This window comes from Cygnus atratus, chromosome 5 (genome assembly GCF_013377495.2).
Source record: "Cygnus atratus isolate AKBS03 ecotype Queensland, Australia chromosome 5, CAtr_DNAZoo_HiC_assembly, whole genome shotgun sequence".
Taxonomy (NCBI): Eukaryota; Metazoa; Chordata; class Aves; order Anseriformes; family Anatidae; genus Cygnus; species Cygnus atratus.
In genome coordinates, this window is record NC_066366.1 from 34,265,598 (window position 1) to 34,283,975 (window position 18,378).

The window sequence follows — 18,378 nt, forward strand, 5'->3', positions numbered from 1 at the left end:
TCCTGTAGTACCGAAGTACTGACTTACATGACTGCTTGGTAGCAATTTAACTGGATTGGCTTCTGCAGAATTATTTTGGGCAATGGGGCGATGCTCACTGATCCTGAAGAAGAGGTTTATATGATTTTCCTCTCTCCTGTCTGAGTGTGAAAAGGAAGTTGCTGCCCAGTTAACCCAGTCCCATGAGCCATGAGAGAATAATCCAAGTTTTCTCCTATCACATATAAGCTCTAAAATGGAAGATTTGCTGTTTTTCACATGAAGTTCTGCTAATCCCCAACAAATACTCCACACATGCAGCTGCACAGGGAAAAGGAGCAGATATCTTGCGCTGACATGCAGGCTACAAGCGACTAAGGCACAAAATACGGGCAGCAGCTTTGCAGCTTGCTGTCCTTTGGGCCCAACGCCTGCCACAGCAGCAGGGTTCACCCCACAGTCTTACTTGGGGGCCTTGGTGGGTTCTTTACTTTTGTATGGATTGACACAAAAAATAAAAACCCCCAAGTTTATCCTCTTTAGTCTCCCAATTTGTTTCATTGTTTGTAGGGAATTTTAAGCATCTGGGCAGGGCAGTGTGGGGGCCACGGGACCGCAGGATGCCAGCTAGGGTCTGGGGAAGAGAAGAGCAGCCCCAAAATGTTGCTGGAGTGAGCTTTGATCCTATAGATGACAGCAAGCCCTAAAGGGTGAGTCTAACAGGGATCTATAGGAGCGAGCTGGCAGTATGGGTGAATCCTATATGTGAGATCAGGTGCTACAGGATGACTGTGGCAGGGTTTCCCATTGAGTGGACTGTACATAGTGAGTACAGCAGCATTTCCTATAAGTGTCTGTAAGGCCCAGGCCAGCCAGGCTTCCCATAGGAGAGGGGATCCTATAGGAGTCAGCAGGGTTTCCTGCATGTGGCAGCAAGTCCTACAGAGGTAAGTCTGGCAGGGATCCCCATGGGTGTGAGCAGACCCTATAGGGGTAACTCCAGCTCATTTTCCTATGGGGCGAGTCTTTCCTAGGGGTGCCAGCAGACCCTATAGGAGTGACTCCAGCTCGGTTTCATATATGGACGAGTCAAGAGATTCTCCTAGGGGTGCCAGCAGACCCTATAGGGGCGAGCCCAGCAGGGTTTCCTATCGAGACGAGTCTTTCCTAGGGGTGCCAGCAGACCTTACAGGGGTGACTCCAGCTCGGTTTCCTATGGGGGTGAGTCTTTCCTAGGGGTGCCAGCAGATCCTATAGGGGCGATCCCAGCAGAGCTTCCCCACAAGCGACGGCAGGTCTCGGGGACCACCTATGGGGCCGATGCTACCTGCTCTCGGCGAGCTCTGCCTCCCGCTCCTCCCGGAGCAGCTCCAGCTGCCGCTCCGCCGCCGCCTCCACCGTGGCCGCCGCCATCATGGCTCCGTGGCCGCCCCTTCCGCTACCGGGGCAGGGGCCGGGGGGCAGCGAGATGGCGGCGGTGGCCGCAGCCCGGCGGCGGGCGGCAGGTGAGGGGCAACGGGGACGGGGTCGGTCGAAGGGGGATCCCGCCTTCTCGGTCCTTCGCAGGGCGGCTGCTGCCCCCCGGGGGTGCTCGGCTGAGGGCCGGAAAGGAGGAGCCGGGGCGGGTTTGTAGGCAGGTGTGGGGTTTTGGTATGGGGGTTGTGCTGTGAGCTGCTGGTGCCCTCGTCCTGTGAAGGTTTGTTGTCTAGGATTATTCGTGTGCTTGCGAATATAACCTCATTAAATGCTGTCTTTGCTCGTGGGACCATGTGCGTTTGGATTTAGGAGGTCTTCCCAAGCCCCTCTGCCATTCGTGTGGTGGCTGGGGGGTGAGAAGGCGGATGTTCCCGCACAGTGTTCATGGGCTGGCATTTAATTAAACAAATTGTTCCAGAAAGGATGTTGTTACCCCCGAGATGACATGGGGACGAGTCCCTGAGTGTGTGTTTCTAGGCCTCCATCTCTTTCTGTGAATTAACAAGGTATAGACATGTCCAGCTCCTTTCCAAGAATGCTGAAGCTGCACTTAAAACGCAATTTAAGTTGTGGTAATGCACCAACTCTTTCAATATTCGTGTTTTAATGGCAGTACCAACTTCAGTGTTCAGGTGAATGCTATTAACTCATATATACATAGCTCTGAAAAGCATGAATACATCTTCCTAAATTCTTCTCCTGTTGTTCTTACTTCCATAGCTCTTTCATTCCTTTCTGGAATAAAAAGCCTGTCTGGGACAGTGAAAATCCAGATGTAGGAGCAGAAAACCCAAACCTGTTGCACCTTCCAGGTTTCCCTTGGTGTTGTGGCATCTGCATGGAGGCCACATGGCTAGTGAGTTCCTGGAAGAACACCTCCAGCGTGTTTTTGGATGGAAACTCTCTAAGGCTTAGTAAGAGTTGCTGAGAATCGCCTGATAAATGCCATGCAAGAGTTTCTCTCCCCGTTTTGGGGGCTGAGGCATCCAGGAGGGATCCTTTTAGCACCATCAGTTAGCACTCAGAATCAAGGGAGTGCAGTACAGAGTTCAGATCACCTGTCCCCTATGCCTTTCGGTCACACTGTCCTTTAAAAGAGGTGGAGTGCTCGGAGCGTGTCCCTGTGAAATTGTTGTGTCCAGCTGGATGTGTCACTTGCAGGAGGAGGCCTTTCCCTTGCTCTCATACAATGCTGCACGCAACTAGCAAGTCCTTTGTGTATTTTCTTTTTCCTTCCATTTATGTTTGCTTATTGTGATAAAACTGAACAAAGCTTTCACAGGCAGAAAATGGTACCAGGACTGTGATGTTTCTTTTGACATTGCTCTACTGTTCCTCACTAAGGCCTAAGAATCCAACAGTTGCTGCTTGTTTTTAATTCTTTTTCTCTCTCTCCTTTTTAGCTTTCTTGTTTTCATCTGCAGTTCGGCACCAGAGTTCCCAGAGCACTGCAGTGCGGGAAGGGTAATGTCAAATGACTCTGCTTTGATTTTTGCCCCCTGAAATGCTGACCTTCTGTGGGAGAGTGGGAAGATGGGGCAGGAAGGGCTGGGGGGCAGCTTATTTTTCCTTTGAAAGAGAGACTATTCAGATCCCATTGTCTGTCACTTCCTGAAAAATTTTAGACACTCTGCCTACCCTCAGTCATCTTTGCTAAAAGGCCAATTCTATTGATTTGTGAAATTAAGCAGCTGAGTAGAGAGACAGGTAACTAAATCCTCCATTTAGCAAAGGGCTGCAATGTGGCTTAGTCCATAGTAAACAGCAGAGAAGCCACTCAAGTCAGGGCATTGCAGACTCTGAGGAAGGGGCCTCAGCTGACACTCATCTTTTTTGGTACAGGTGGTCTATTATTCAGGCAAGGTTTATCTCCTGGCCAGTCTTTTCAGTATCTGATAAATATTGAACTTGCACTGCACTCTTTATGAATTGTAATTAAGAGAAGCTGCTCTAAGACACCAAGCCAGAAAACTTCAGGCTTCATTAATTTCAGCGCTTTTAGAACTGCTTGTTTGTATCTTTATTTTATTTCTTCTGCTGGGATCTAGCACCAAAATACCTGGATAGAGCTGCAGGCTGTGCTGCTTCTTGCTTTAACCAGAAGGGGACACTGCAGAAATAAAGAAATCCTGTAAGCAGCATCTGGGAGAAATGACAAGGTTCATTTCCATTCACTCTGTCCTGATGAAGAGTGCAGGGGGTGGTCTCTTCCCGCTGGTCCTCAGTGTGTGGGAACACAGTTTGGATCTCTGCCTCTGTGACACAGCATACAATGTTATTACTAAACTCTGCAACAAACCCACAAAGCCTTAGGACTAGCAATTTTTTATATAGAAAGTGTGGATCTCAGCCCACAGGAAATTCCCAGCTTTCCATTTGTGTTGGAGGTGATATTTACTGAGCAACACCTTTCTCTTCAAATTAGAGAAACCAGGAGCTCTCTGATCATCTCAATGAAATCCAGGGTGAATCTTCCTGCCACTGACTAAATCTGAGATTGGCTCTATGGTATCATAGGTCCTTGCCTAAAAAAGAACTATAATCTGATGCCTTTCAGCCGTGTGTCGTGTTCTAAGTAAAGGCATTTGGCACCTCTCAGGATAATGTCTAAATGTAGCTGTATTGGCATCATGCCTCCTTTCCCTGCCCAGTGAGGTGTGTGCCACAGTTCTGATGAAAGCACTGCGTGTGCAAAGTGCTGTCCCTGGTTAGGGCGATGCTTTTCTCTCCAGTGTTTCTTTGGGAACAAATCAATAGTTTTTGGAACTGACTCTAATGCAGAGAAGTAAACAGTTGCCTCTGGTGCTCCTCCTTGCTGCTCCTTGTCCTAGAGATCTTGAAAAACAACTAATTGCAAGCAAGGGCTATTCGCATTTTTTTCTGCTCTCACTCACGCTGTGAATTTCACGTAGCATTTTATTTTTCAGTTAACACCCTGTGGCACATTTGAGCAGAGTTGATTGTTGTTCAGCTCTGACGTTTTAAACAGGGTTCTCATGATTTAGTGCTATCTGCGCTGCTGTCGAGAAAGGCAGCATATGCACGTGAATACCTGCAGTACCGATGGTACTGATGTCTTGAGCCAAGTACCGATGGCTTGAGGCAGTAAAGAATTAGTTCAGTTTTCAGACAGGGGATCCCTCCCAGTGATAGTCTTGAGAAAAGCAGAAAGAATGCAGAATGACAGCTAGTGGGAACATGTAGCTGGCTGCTAGCTGAAATACCCCTGGCTGTTTTCAGTCTTCCATTCTGTGTCAATGCCATGGCCTGCTTGCTTTCAAGCTCCCAGTTTATTCTCTAAACTGGAGGTGTCTCATGCTGTGACAGCCATAAACCATTTTCAGTAAGTAAGACAGCAACAGCCAGGTGTAGAAAGTAGAGCAGGCTCTAAGTAAGATCTCTTGCTGGGGTGGTTTGAGCTGTGATTGATCCCTTAATTGCAGCAGTGCTGAAAGATCCTGAAAGGGTCATGTTTGTGATGCTCAGGACTCCGCTGGATGATCCCCAGGAAGGCTTTCAGGGGCAAAAGTGAAGTCTTGAAATTGTGAGGCTCTTGTCTTAGCAGTATGGTTGCAGAGTGTTTTGAAAAAAGACATTATTAAAGCAATTTTTTAGTAACAACAGTGGAAGCTACTGTTTCAAAAAAAAAAAAAAAAAAAGGATTTAATTTGCATCTTTTAGCAAAATATGTTGAGAAATTATGTTTGTGCTTGGCTGGCTGGATTTGAGACAGCGCATGCTCCCACTCACTTCCGTGGTCCACCTGAACCAAGTTGGGCATGGGTCTAAGAAGTCTTGTTAGAGCCCTCTGCTAGTCCCTCCCCAGAGTGGTATAGGTTGATGACAGACATCATGATAGCACAGAAGAGGCTTTTGGGCTAAATATTTGTTGTATTGAATGCTGAATTGCACCTGGATGGGAGAAGCCATTCAGGGTACACAGCTGAAAGTGACAAAGGAAGAGCAGCCTTATAACTCTCCTGTAAAGAACCCAGCTGTGGTCTTAAGACCCTCTCAAAACTATCTGTTTAACAGAAGAGCATTACAAATAGAGGAAAAAAGGATGCATGAGTCATTCATGTGTAGCGCTCGAGGCTGATTTAAGGATGCTCATTAGCCCTTTCTCCCTGTCAAAGGCACATTGCCTCCTCCCGGATGCTCTCTGCTACTGGATAACTGCAGGGCTTTGTACTTGGTACTGAAGTGGGATGAGGAGCATTTACATGTTCAGCCTGTCAGCTGTGGTGGAGGTAATTTGTATATACATACCTAGAAAAGCTTACGAGCCTTTTGTCTAAAACTCAAGTGCAAGCAAGGCTTTGGGTAGGTCTGATCGCGCTGGAGTTTGTGATAAAATCCCAGTCTGTAGAAACGAGGCAGTGGGAAGTAACTGGTGGTTGCTGAGCTCGATCGTCACTAGCACGTCTACCTGTAGATGTCTGAACATAAGGGACAAGCAATAACAAGCAATAAATAGGTGAATTTTGAGTTTATTTTCAGTTGGTTGCTTTCTGAACTCTTTGTTTGTTTCACACTATTTCAAATAACATTCTGAAATGGAAAGTAAAACTAAAATCCATTTCCCCCATACTGAATTTAATGATAGATGGGTGTAAAACAAACCAGCAACTGAGGCATTTATTGCTTTTACTTAAAGCTTGCTGCCATTCATGGTGGACCTGAACGATGTTAAGCCCTGGGTGCAGTGACTGTGTGTGGCAGAGAGTTTGCAGGCTGAACTCAGAAATGAGGCCAAGTGTTTTCTGCATGTGTGTGAACAGTCTTCTGAGCTGGGCTGCAGCTTCAGCACCTTCGTAGCATTTCTTGTGGAAGGTCTGGGGACTTTGCCATATCCAGTGTCCTCCATTGGATTAAGTCTTAGGGAAGTAACATTGCTTTTGTGTTGCCTGACACCCTCTACCCATAAGACTTAAGACCTGAATACAAACCCTCACCTTGTTCATGAGCTGCTACAAAGTGAAATGTGGTCTGTGGGATATTGCCTTCTGGTGTGAGTGTGTTTTGGGGTGAGTCTTTCATACTGACAAATCGTCAACTCTCCTGTACAACTTCTGCTCCCCTAGTGGAAAACCACTTTCTGCTCTATCTCCAGTTTCCTTTACCTTCTCTCCTCTTTGTGGTTTGCATTCCTTGGCAATATCTGTTTGCTACAGGTGAATCTTACCTTATCGTTCACAGACTTGTTGCCAGAACATCTCTAACTTCACCGCCATGGCCTGAAGTGAAACTGCCAGATCCAACAGAAGAAGCAAAGTATCATGCAGGTAAAGGTCTCAAGGCTCCAAGTGAAGACTAATGATTTGTTACTGCCATTCGTGGCCTGACTGAGCATAAATCACTGTCTTCAATGATTCAAGCTACTTCTTGTTCTTTTACTTTTTGTCTTCTTTCTGGCATATTTTAGTGTCACTGGCCTCGTGCTCTAACTGCTGGTATTAGAGAGTTGGGTAGATCATGAAGCCTCTTTAGTGTGTGACAGCTTGACAGGTCATAAAGCTGCCAAAGGAATCTTACCTGATGTAATGTGTTGCCACCTAAAGTGTGAAACATGCATTTTGGACAGGAGGAAACACCTATTTTTCTTTCAGCGGATAAAGCAAAATGCTAAAGCCAGCACAAGCAGTTGGATAGTGGGCACATCAGAGAGCTGGTATTTTGTAGCAAATAAAACAGAATGCTAGAGCCAGCATAAGCAGTTGGGTAGTGGGCACACGACAGAGCTGCAGAGGTGTGACATAAGGCAACGAGCAGGTGGTAAGTGACACTGTTTAGTGAATGTATTCTTGTCCTTGCATCTAGTCAGGACTGTTGAACGCAGCCAGTGGTCCTCCCGAACGAAGCCTCTGGGCTCCTTTTCGGGAGGCTGACTCCTGAGCAGTCAGCCTCCCAAATCAGCAAGTGAAGTGCACGTAGCTGTTTAGCAACCATTCTCATCACTTGGTCTTACTACAGCATGTCAGGCTTCCACTTGTTGCCACGCACACAGGTTCCCCATGGCAGGTGGGAATGTGAAAATCGAATACAGAGATGTGCCTAGCCTTATATTGCCCAGGTGGGGCTGTTGTCATCCAGACTGTGGTAGAGGTGGTAGCAGGGAAGCCAGCACGGGCACAGGATGTTTCTCAGAACTGGGGAGTAATGAGCCCCAGTGGGTGAATTTCCCTTACCATGGTGGTGGTGGGCAATTAGCAGTTGCCTGCTTTATGCAGGAAATGAGCTCCTGTGTTTATTAACAGGCTGTCCTACTGTATTGTTCTGTTAGCCTCTGGGACATCTATGAAAGGCACCTGAAAGGACATCTCTAAAGGCTCTAGACTGGAGAGACCCAAGAAGTGAAGGAGAGTAGTTCTTGTACAAGGAGACAATGACAGGAGAGAAGCAGAGCTGTGTCTGTATTTTTGCAGATAGTCTCCCATAGCATAGCTAAAATGTGTTAATAGTTGTGCAAGTGATGTGCTTTGGAGACAGTCTCTTGCTCCAGGTCCCCTCTCTGGCTTCTTTTTTATCCCGCTTTTCATTTCCTCTGTGCTCCTGGGATTGCTTAAGTGACGGATGAGTGTTCTGTCCCAGAGCATGATTTGACCCAGCAGTGAACCATAAACTGCTCGGTTTGATTTGCTGACGCCCTGTGGTGAGCAGGGTCCCACGTTCCTCTGACTGCTTCACACGGGATCCTTGGGGCCATTGTGATTTCCGTGCCTCGTAACCTCCTACTGTTTATGAGCTTGCATCATTATCTCCTGGCTGTGCTTATCCAAAGCATACAACAGCCAGAGCATTCGAATTCTGCCTTATATTCTCCTGCTGTCTGTGGAAACAGCCATGGATATTTTAGGAAGGGTCGCTCCGCATGGTGCTAAGATACAAGCCGTACTAACAATCAAATGTACAAGCGTACAATGTTTCCTGTCTAGAGATATTTGGAAGAGTTATCAACAGCTTCAGAGCCCAAGTACGTTGAAGAACACGTACCTTTTTCTGTTACAAAAAGATGAGAAAGCCCTGTGGGTAGAAAGTTGAAATTTGACAAGGAAATAACCCTTGTTAGAGCATGACTACATGTGTTTTTCTGGCTAGGGGAAAACTGTAGGTCAGCACTTTGAAATTTTGGTTTTGAAATGCTGGCCACAGGACTGCTCATAGACCTGGATCAGCAATTTGGAGCCGGAAGAAACTTATCATATCCCATTGTGCATTGGGGATGTAACAAAGAGAAGGGGATCGTGCTTTTCTATGCACTTCTGGTAGTGGACCACTCTGAGTCAGAGAAGAGCACACAGTGGTCTTTTCTTCTGGAATGGCAGTTGCAGAAACACAGAAGCTAAGCTCCTCATCTTAGTGAGGACTGCAGTAACTACTGTCTCACACAATCATTTCTATTTTCACCTCTGCCTATAATAGTTTGCTTCTGCTGAGTTGAAACTTGGACACTTTTAGAGTGTTCCTGTAAGGGCTGGGTTTGGTTTGGTTGCTAAATTCTTGTCTGTCCCAAACGGTCATTATATTGTGTTTACATTCCAAGAAAAAAAACGATTCAGCCACTTTTGAGGACAACGAAGAAAACCTACTTTTCCAGTTATAGCAAAGTTACTCTTTTTGTGAACAGCTCGAGAGGGTGGAAGGCTGCTATTTGGTAGGGGAATGGCACTCATTAAGAAGTACCTTTTGATGTTCCCATAAAACTTGGTTTTGGCTTCACTGCACAGGAAGCTGATCACAGAAAACTGAGTTATGTGCATGTGCTGTGCAGGACCTCGTCCCTGGAATTTGTGCTGCTCCTGGCACCACCTCTGGATGTGTGTGCATGTATAGGAAGAGCTTTTCTGGCAGTCTCTCCTGATTTTGCTGTAGGTACAAGTTCTCAGGCCAGGCTTTGTTAATATGCCTGGAGCACTTTTTCCTGCGTACTTTGCAGAACTCTTCCTGATGCTCCGGGGCACCTTACAAAGTATTTAGGGTCCTAGTCCTAGTATTACTTGGGAATTGAGGATAGCTCCCTTCCAGATGTAGGTTGCGTGTTGACAAGCTCTCTCTTCTGGAACGCTTTGTGTTTGAACACAGTGCCTTTTAGGATGCCTAAGATACAAGCCGAGAAATGAACACCCTTGGATTGACTGCACAATATATACATAGGTGTTTACTTCTGCATGATTTTTTTCCAGCAACTAAAAGGCAAATACCTTTGTGAAAGGATGGCTCACACCCTGTAGAAAACAACATCGCTGTTGAGCCTTGCTTAGAGATTCCCAGAAGATAACAGTTTTAGGGGGAGAGCAGTGTGGCTGAATTAATTTTGATCAGCTCTTCACACCTTGTTGGGTTTTCTACTCTGATTTTTTCCCTGATGTTTGCCAACAGAAGTGGTACAAAAGGTGAACAATATGATCGCAGCAGGGCAGTACGGAAGGCTCTTTGCCGTGGTCCACTTTGCCAGCAAGCAGTGGAAAATAACCAGTGAAGACTTGATTATGATGGACAACGTGCTGGAGGCTGAATGTGGAGACCGAATCCGGATGGAAAAGGTAACGTGCCTTGTCCACAGTGCCTGTGATTGCCATGCTATGCATGGGGCTGGAGCAAATGGCACGCGAACGTTCCGTGAGACAAAACCGAAAACCAGTTTTAGAAAAGTCTTGAAGAGTTCCTGTTGGATCTCCTGTTCTTACTCCAACTGTTTGCCTTAGTTTTGTTCCAGTCTCAGTTAAGCTGTTAGTGATAATGTGATTTCTGTCGAATGTGGTTGGAATGAGTTGTGCCAGACTCTGTTAGGAGACGGATTTCTGTTGTACTAACTTCATCCAAAAAAAAGAGAAAATTACAGTTGTTTTTAGAGATGGCAGCTGAAGATTGTGTTTACCTTGAGACTGCAACACCCAAAACACTGACAGTGCTCCCAGAGGAACTGTCACCGCTCCGTGCTTTGTGAGATCCTTATCGTGCTGAGTGTCTTGGGTGGAGGGAGGGATGGTGCATGCAGGGGAGAATTGCCAATGTGCAATTCAATATATTTATCCTTAGCCATGCTTAACTAGCAGGAACTTGTAGAGGCTCGTTAATCCAAATCTTAAATGAAAGACCGAAGTGGGATTCGCTTGGCTTAATATCTAGTTGGTAGAGCCAAGTAAGCGGTTAAGGAGAGATGGGCAGTTTTTCTACTTCATCCACTGCTTTGAAAGTCCAGTTTAGAGGCAACTTTTTCAGTCATGTCTTTGGCAGGTGATTGAAATGTCCTGAAACAAAATGGTTAGTCCCTTGGTGGCGAATTCACGCCAGATGTTCATTTCGTTATTGTCCATCTTGGGGCCTCATGGAGGAGAATGATGAAAGGGTTTCTGTAGAGATGTGTTGCAATTGGTATAAAAAAAAATGATTTTAGTAGCTGCCATTCATTCAGATCCCACGCAAAGGCATATTATTCTTCCCTGTATTGCTTTTCATATCTTTTACAACTGTTGGTGAGCCAGAACAGAAAAGTTCAGTGTGTTCTGATGACTGTGAAAGATACTTGTAAAGTATGTTTTAGTAGATTTAAGTTCTCCTGGAAGACTGTCTGTTTTATGAATCTGTTTCTAGCCTGTTAGCTGCCTTTTCCCACTGTTCCTCTCTAGTAACAGTGTCAGGTTTGAAACATGCATTTTTAAGCTTTTTGGCTCCGTTATGGTGACTGCAGAATTTGGAAAATGTTGTTTGCATTTCTGCCGGGGTAATGAACCACTGATATGTCTGATTAAGTTATTTTCCATAGGTTTTGCTGGTTGGTGCAGATGATTTCACGCTTATTGGAAGGCCGCTCCTTGGGTAAGAGGTTTCACACAAGAATTATCCTCTAAACTGAAGAGAAACATGAACTTATCAGCACTAGTTCTTTTCCCAGCCCCATGGGTTTTGAAAGAATCACCCATAAAATAAGCTCATCAGCCTCTGCTGACTTCAACCATTACCTCAATGCCAGGATAGAGCAGCAGTACCTGTTCCTAAGGTAACTGTAGGATATTCACCTCTCTTGGGTTGGTTCTTTTTCCTCATTGTAAAAGCCTTGCACAAACTAGCAGTAAATCTTGCTCTTCAGCATCTTTACTCCCTAACCATAATTGCAGCGATAGCCATCTTAGAATAACCCAGAAATCCTTGCCCATCCCTTAATCTCGTAATTTGAGTTGTTGTGTTTTTTTTTTTTTAAACCCACTTCCATTTACCCATGTCTTAACTCAGCAGGTCTTAATCTTAATTTAAGAGTTCCCAGTTTTCCCTTCCTCCTAGTTACATGACTCCAGCAATCACAGCCCCAGCTCCGTCTTAATGCTGTCGGACTCACTGTACAAACTGTCAGAACATCTGGTTCTTCAGCCTCTGCTTTACCAGAAGGAAGTGGTATGTGGACTAGGTGTTGCTGTTTCAGCTCTTAGCACTGGCTGGAAGCAAAGTCATCAATGGTATGTGGTTTTCCCCAGAACAGGAGGTTTTAGTGGTAAAGTACAGGTCAAGATAATGTGGCTTACAAGTGCTTTAAGCATCTGGAAGCCCTGGCTGTGGTCTGGTTTCAGGCTAACCCACGTGTTTGTGTTAGCTTGAACTGAAGCAACTTTGGCAGAGGATGGCCAGATGAGGAGGAGCTTGCAGATCTGAGAAATATTTCCTGGTGGCTTGTAGATTCGAGTTAGAAATACCACGCGTTTTCAGGTGGGTTTGGCTTCTGAGTGTTTTCTGTGTTACCAGGAGGTTGTCCATATTTAAGAGGTATTGATAACATGTTTGCATATTTGATAATGCGACTTCAGCTGCGCTGGTGGTACCTGCCTCAGGTTCCCTTTGTTAGGCAGGATTACGAGAGCTGACAGCTCTTTGAGCAGTGCTGCAAAGAGATCTGGAATAGCAGATCCTCAGGAGCCTTTGAATTACTGCCAGACACTGTTAGACTTGTGGAAGATTTTTAGGAAGGGGAAATACCATTTTTAGGACTAGAAATGTCATCTTCCAGATGCTCAAATAAGAGCCTACGTTCTGCAGACAGGGATATGGCACCTCAGGCAGGATAGGAGCACTGTCCTTCACCTGGTTCTCTTAACTGGTGGCACTGGAGTGGTTCTTTACAGTTCCCCGAGTGCTGCACTTGGTATGTGCCCCAAGAGCCAGGAGCTCCAGGACAGGAAGAAAACCATCTGTTTGGTTCCTGCAAGTGCTCTGAGCGTGCGGAAAGCCTTGTCAGTTGCTCGAGGCAGACCAAACTGCACATCTGCCGGCACTGGACTGAACTGTAGTAACTTTGGCAGAGGGTGATCAGTGCGTGGAGGAGGCTGCCCAGGCAGAGCGAAGGGCTGCTGGGGAGGTGCTGTCCTCCCCGTGAGCTGTGGGTTCCCCAGCTCTCCGCTACGGGCTGAGGAAAGCAGAACCCCATGTGTTGCAGGCAGTTCTTTCACATAGCTCCCGGTTGTGCCTAAACCACAAACATTTTGGAGGGGAGATAAGAGCTTGGATGCGAACAAAGGCATTTTTGTTTTTCTGTTGTTTTAAAAATAAACACATCAGTGGGTGCTTGCACCAGTGTCTGCGTAAGACAGTTCGTTACAGCTGCACTCCCTGTTCTGACTTGGAGACGGGTAGGAACTTGTCCTGTTTTGGGCAGATGGTCATGTTTTAATTTTATGTAGCAGATACCTCCCAAGATGACGCTTCTCTAAAGCCTTAAAAAAAAAAACAAAAAAAAAAACAGTGCAACAAAACATATCTGCGTGGCAGAGGCTATTTTGGGAACTCTTAGCTGGCTTCTACTCTGGAATCTTGGGTTTTGGTTCTGTTCAAGTAACTTGCTGTCTGGTCAGTTGGCACAGGGTATCAAGTGGTATGTGGTTGTACTTCGTTTAGCTGTATAATGCAAAAATTGTTGTGCGTTTTTAAATCCGTGATTGGAAGCGAACATAACTTTGGGCAGGTTTGTATTTCAAACCATCAGCTGAGTCCTCTCATCTGTTTTAGGCCTGAGTGAAATGAGTGGTGCCTCTGAGCCAAAAAGTTGTGTTTGTTTCTATACAAAGTACAGCTGATGAGATTTTTTTTTTCCTTTTAATGATCCCTACTTTTTCTCCTGCCACCAGACCACTTTTGCAATGGCTTCAGCAGCAATGAGAAAGTGCCTTAGGCTCTTCCAGACAGCCAGGCTAGGATTCAGTTACCTTCTGCAAGGACAGAGAGGGCTCGTTGACTTGGCTTAAGTTGTTAACCTCTAAGAGTTATGATCCTTTTTGTAGGGATCAGGGCTGTAGTTGACCTGGATCACTTGCACTGCCCACTGGCAATACCTTTCATTGGACTGATCTCTGATCTCTGATGTTTCAGTATGAATTTTTCTGGCCTCCTGCTAAAATCTGGTAGATGTCCTTTTTCATGAAATGTTTTCCTTCTGAGAGCAGCAGGCCCGACTATCTCAGACTCTGGGAAATGTGTGACCCCCCTTCTTATTTTTATGGGCATTCCAGTCATACCTAAAACATTCAATAAAGATATTTTTTTTTTCTTGGGCTCTATTTTGCTGAGAACTTTTATGTTTGTATGCACTTCACCAGCGAGCTGGCTTCTGCCCTGCTTCAGCCTTTCAGCCAGCAGGTCTTGGTGTTTGGTCCAGCAGAGAGGGGGATTCACCAGGGCCCGTTGCCCTTGAACCTTGACTTGCAGAGTGAAGCTACTGCCTTAATACTCAGCTGTGCTCAACAACACCATTAAAGATTTGCTGGAAAGCAAGTCAACGTCCATAAGCAGCATCAGGTAGATGGTTATCTGCAGATGTTTCAGTGTTTCTCCCCTCAGCTGAATGCTACTCGAGGCTTAGGGCAGCTAGTGTGGTCCAGCAGCAAGAGCTGTACCGGGGTAGCTTGGCTGTGCTGCTGCAAACCCTGATTCTCCTGAGAGCAGCATGGAGATTTCAGTGACTGGCTCCTTTTATCTGGCCTGGCTGCTGTCCAGTTTGCCCATGTGATCATCATTAGTGAGTTTCTTACATGCCTTTACCGTCCAAGCCTGTGAGAAGTCAGTGGGAGTTTAGATTTCCCTTTGCTTTCAGTGGACAGAAGTTAGGCCCAGAAAGTAAAGCTCCCTAATTAGAGTGGCAAAACACAGCCAGCCCCTGGAGTGCAGTCTATGTTTTTGGTTTCTTTCCTAGTCTTGCAGTGCTTGTTGTGTATTTCAGTAGTGCTGTTGGTCCTATTGTTGAATCTGGATAACACCCTTTAGCTGGGATGTCAGGGTCACCCAGCGGTCTCTTTAAAATCTAGATATTCTTATGTCTGTTTTCCTCTGGGCTAGTCAGTAAATGTAAATTTATCAGTTTTTTCCTCTGGCTGTCTTTCTCTCCTCCCTTAAGGATTTAACCTCTGATATATATTACACCCCAGAGGGTAAATGTTAAGAGAGATGCTAAATGTCTCAAAGCCTTTGGCCTCTTAGTGACCTTGTTGGAACAGTGAGGCTAGATGGGCTTCCCTCCTCTGCCCCTGAAGTGCAGAGTCGTTTGTCAAGAAAATGTTCTTTAACTGTTTCTGGCAGCCAAGTGAGCATGCTAATCAGTTTTTAATGGTATTTTGCAGTGATGCTGCATGAAAGAGTGTCTCTTCCTTCTCCACTGTGGCTGTTGATTAAAACTAAACTTCCCAAAGCTCTTGTCTGGAGGCTCTTACCTTCTCAGAGAGGAGGCGTTGTGCAGACAGGTTGCTGGACCTCCAGCACATACCTCAGATCCCCTTGTTTTCCACCTCCGGTGTTCTTCAAGTGGCAGCTAGAATTCCCAGTGCTCTTTTTTTCTAACTTCAGCAGGACTTCTCCTGATGCTCTGCAGATTCCCTGGCTGGGCAGAAAGTGTTTATTTGTGTGTGTCAGTAAGCTAATGCAGAGGGACAAATTACTCTGATTTTAGTCAAGTGTGAAAGAAGTACGGGCTGCATTCTTCTCTTCTTCTCCATCCTAGGGGAGGAAGGATGTTTACTTGCTGAGAATTCTCATGTGTAGTAGTGAGATTTAGAAACAATTTGAGTCTTTGAGTGGTCTCACCACTCAACCTGAACTCCCCTGGTTGCAGTGAAAGCTGTACATGAAATCCTCAGTGAATCCCTGTCCTCTCCTCCAATCTGGGGTAAACAAGCAGGACCGACCAAGAGTGGGAGGCAGAAGAGAACCATGTGGGAGAAGAAGTGACTTGCTCCAGCAGCCAATTAGCTGTGCTTCCTGCTAGAAACAGTGGGCCAAATGTTTTTGCTCAGCCTTTGCCAGAACTTAATCAGGTGAGAAAGGTGTGAAGATTTTATTCCAGCTGCCTGGGATGCTGTACAGAAGGAAGGAATTCTGTGTTGACCAGCCGAGCACAGGAGAAGGGACTGTGTTTGTTTAATCTGTACAGTAAGCAAAGTAGAAAGATCATGTGAACATGCCAGGAGAATTTACCCTACTGTAATCCTACAAGTTCCTGCAGGATTCTCTTACTACTGCATTCTTGGCTGTTTCTGGTCTCAGCTCTCACGTGACAGAGAGGTACTGCCCTGCAGAATAGCACATCACTCGCCTGATTCATGGACAGCACCTCGAGGCTTTTGTCTTTGCACCATGAAGGCAGCAACCTGACAGATTTCCCTCCTCCTTCCCTGGTGACTTTGTAGTTCCTCCATATCTGGGCTTTGTAAGGCAGGGTGTGTTACCTGGGTGTCATTTTTCTCCCCAGAAACCTGCTCACTGACAGGCAGAGGATGTAAATAATTGAAAGGTGGTATCTTTTTTTTGGTTTATTTTCAAGGAAAGAACTCGTCCGTGTGGAGGCTACTGTGATTGAAAAGACGGAGTCGTGGCCAAAAATTAACGTGCGCTTCTGGAAAAGGCACAATTATCAAAAGAAGAAAAGTAAGATGTAAAGAGTACAGAGCTTCCTTCCCTGCTGTTCTGTGGCTGGGTCTGGGAGAGGAACATACTGCGACGTAGGAGCAATACCTGGGGAGGGAGACTTGTTCAACATACCCTAGGACTCCTCATGGCACAGCACCTCTTTCCCAGCCTGCTGCCTGAGGTGTGCACACTGCATTCAGAGCACAGTGACTTTATCCCTTCTCTCTAGCACCCTTTGGTGAATAGCTTTGGAAAAGGCCTTTCGGGGGGGGGGGGGGGGGGGGGGGAAGTTCCAGGGCAGAAAAGCAATTTTGTTCTCCTTCCAAAGCCGTGAATACTGGATATTTAATCACAGATACTAACAAGCTTTAACAGTATCACGTGGCAGGCTTTTTGATTGCCAGACGACGGCCCCTTCTCAGATATGACTGAGAGGGAGAGAAGTTATGACTGCTCTTTGCAGAACAGACACTAAAACGTCGAGCAGTCTGACATGGTCCCATAGGAGCTCTGCCTTGTGCCATACCAATGGTATGTAGCTGTCCTGTCAACATGACACTACCTGCCAGCATGCCCCCTCCTAGGCATTGTCATGCCTTGGCATGCCTTAGACTGATGTAGCTAAGCCTTCTGAAAGGTATGTAACAGTTTTTTGTGCTATCATCTGATCTTTTTTTTTTTTCTCTTTTCATTCTTTTTCAGTCATCACAAACCCGCAGACCGTCCTCCGGATAAACACCATAGAAATTTTCCCCTGTTTGTCATGATTGATTGATTGATCGGGTGTTGTATGGCTTAGGCTTATTGTTGCTTTAGGCAATTTTGGAAATAAAACTGCTTCGTCATTGGAAACTTCTGGACTTCTTGCTATTGTCTACAATGGAAATCTATATGTAATTTCTTTTTTAAAAAGCAAAATGAAATGGTTTTGTTAACTATTATTTCAACTTCGGTGTTTGTTTGTTCAGCGTCCTAAACAACCCAGGATCCCTTGCTAGCTGCCAAGCTGTTTCATGCCGATAGGGTCTCCCTTTTCCTGCACACCTCTCTGACTTTAGTTTATCAGTGTCTCAGCTAAGTCTTAAAAATATCTGGGGCTTCACTGGCTGCAGAAGAATAGGGCCATTGTCCTCTGTAGTCCCCGAGATGAGGCTCTGATTCTGGAAGGCAGGACCTAAGTCTGTGATCAGTCAATTTAAAGAGCCTGCTGCTGTGCTTAGTTGCTCATGTCCTTGCAAGTTTCCCTATCCTGGGACTGTGAGTGCACTTAAGGCTAGCAGAGAGGAAGGCATGTTTAGGTGAGCCGATTTGTCCTCTGGAAACACTTGGTGCTCTCCACAGACGGCAGTTACATAGCTATAGAAAGGCGAGATGTTTTTAAGAGTGTTAAGTGACTTTTTTTTTTTGCCTGCTTTCCTCTCCTGACAAAATTCTGGCTGCTCTGTTAATATAATGTTGGCATTGGATGACTTCAGGGAATACCGCATGGTACATTGTGGCCCACAGCAAGCATGGGGCTGAAGAGAGCAGTGAAACAAGATGACTGCAGGATCCCAGCTAAGCAGTGGAAATCCTTAAGCGTTAACAACAGGAGATGCAGCTGGGAAATTCACCTCCTAAAGGTGAGCCAAGCTGTTGCATAGCAATAAATAGTCGGCGTGTGTATCTCACCATCAAAATAACAGATACCAGCGGCTCAGGAGTGATTTCGTGTCTGTTCAACAGACTTGATGCCTGACCTCCAGAGTACTTTTCTGATCTCTGGGTCTCGGTATTTTCCTTCCTCTCTTCACTTTGCCTGCAAACTGGGCAGTGTCACTGAGCAGCATATGCCGGGCCAGGTTCAGCAGGTGTATTCAGCCGGGGTCCCCATGTGTTTGTTGGACAGTAATGGAACCAGGAAGAGTTTCCTTGAGCTTTCAGCAGGCTCTCCAGGGAGCTTTCAGATTCCCTACAGCAATGGTGGGAAGTGGCAGGCGGGCTCTGACCTTACCATGTCTGTAGGGAATATCTTACTCCAACCAGGTCAGGAGGGAAGTCCCC

At 46.0% G+C, this 18,378-nt stretch overlaps 2 protein-coding genes across 5 annotated transcripts in view; one reads left to right on the plus strand and one right to left on the minus strand.

Moving 5' to 3' along the window:
• Window positions 1-1,581, minus strand: part of IGHMBP2 (immunoglobulin mu DNA binding protein 2) — a 44,179-nt gene extending 42,598 nt beyond the window's left edge. Inside the window, exons 1-2 of one of the 3 annotated variants that reach the window (XM_050710922.1) lie at window positions 1,165-1,502; window positions 28-103 (exon numbers count right to left, since the gene is read on the minus strand). In XM_050710922.1, coding sequence (XP_050566879.1) covers window positions 28-29 — 2 coding nt within the window. In that variant the 5' untranslated portion in view covers window positions 30-103; window positions 1,165-1,502. Of the gene's footprint in view, window positions 1-27 lie in introns of all 3 variants that reach the window. The other 2 variants (XM_035539457.2, XM_035539458.2) reach the window with 2 other exon arrangements.
• Window positions 1,380-17,276, plus strand: MRPL21 (mitochondrial ribosomal protein L21). Of its 2 annotated transcripts, XM_035539460.2 has the most exons (7): window positions 1,380-1,484; window positions 2,859-2,919; window positions 6,655-6,740; window positions 9,835-9,998; window positions 11,222-11,274; window positions 16,250-16,353; window positions 17,038-17,276. In XM_035539460.2, the coding sequence occupies exons 1-7, from the start codon at window positions 1,394-1,396 to the stop codon at window positions 17,100-17,102; spliced, it is 624 nt and encodes a 207-aa protein (XP_035395353.2). In that variant the 5' UTR covers window positions 1,380-1,393; the 3' UTR covers window positions 17,103-17,276. The 2 variants fall into 2 exon arrangements, with proteins under 2 accessions (XP_035395353.2, XP_035395354.1); XM_035539461.2 differs by lacking the exon at window positions 2,859-2,919 and having other exon boundaries at window positions 1,414-1,484.
• The last annotated feature ends 1,102 nt before the right edge of the window (window positions 17,277-18,378 follow it).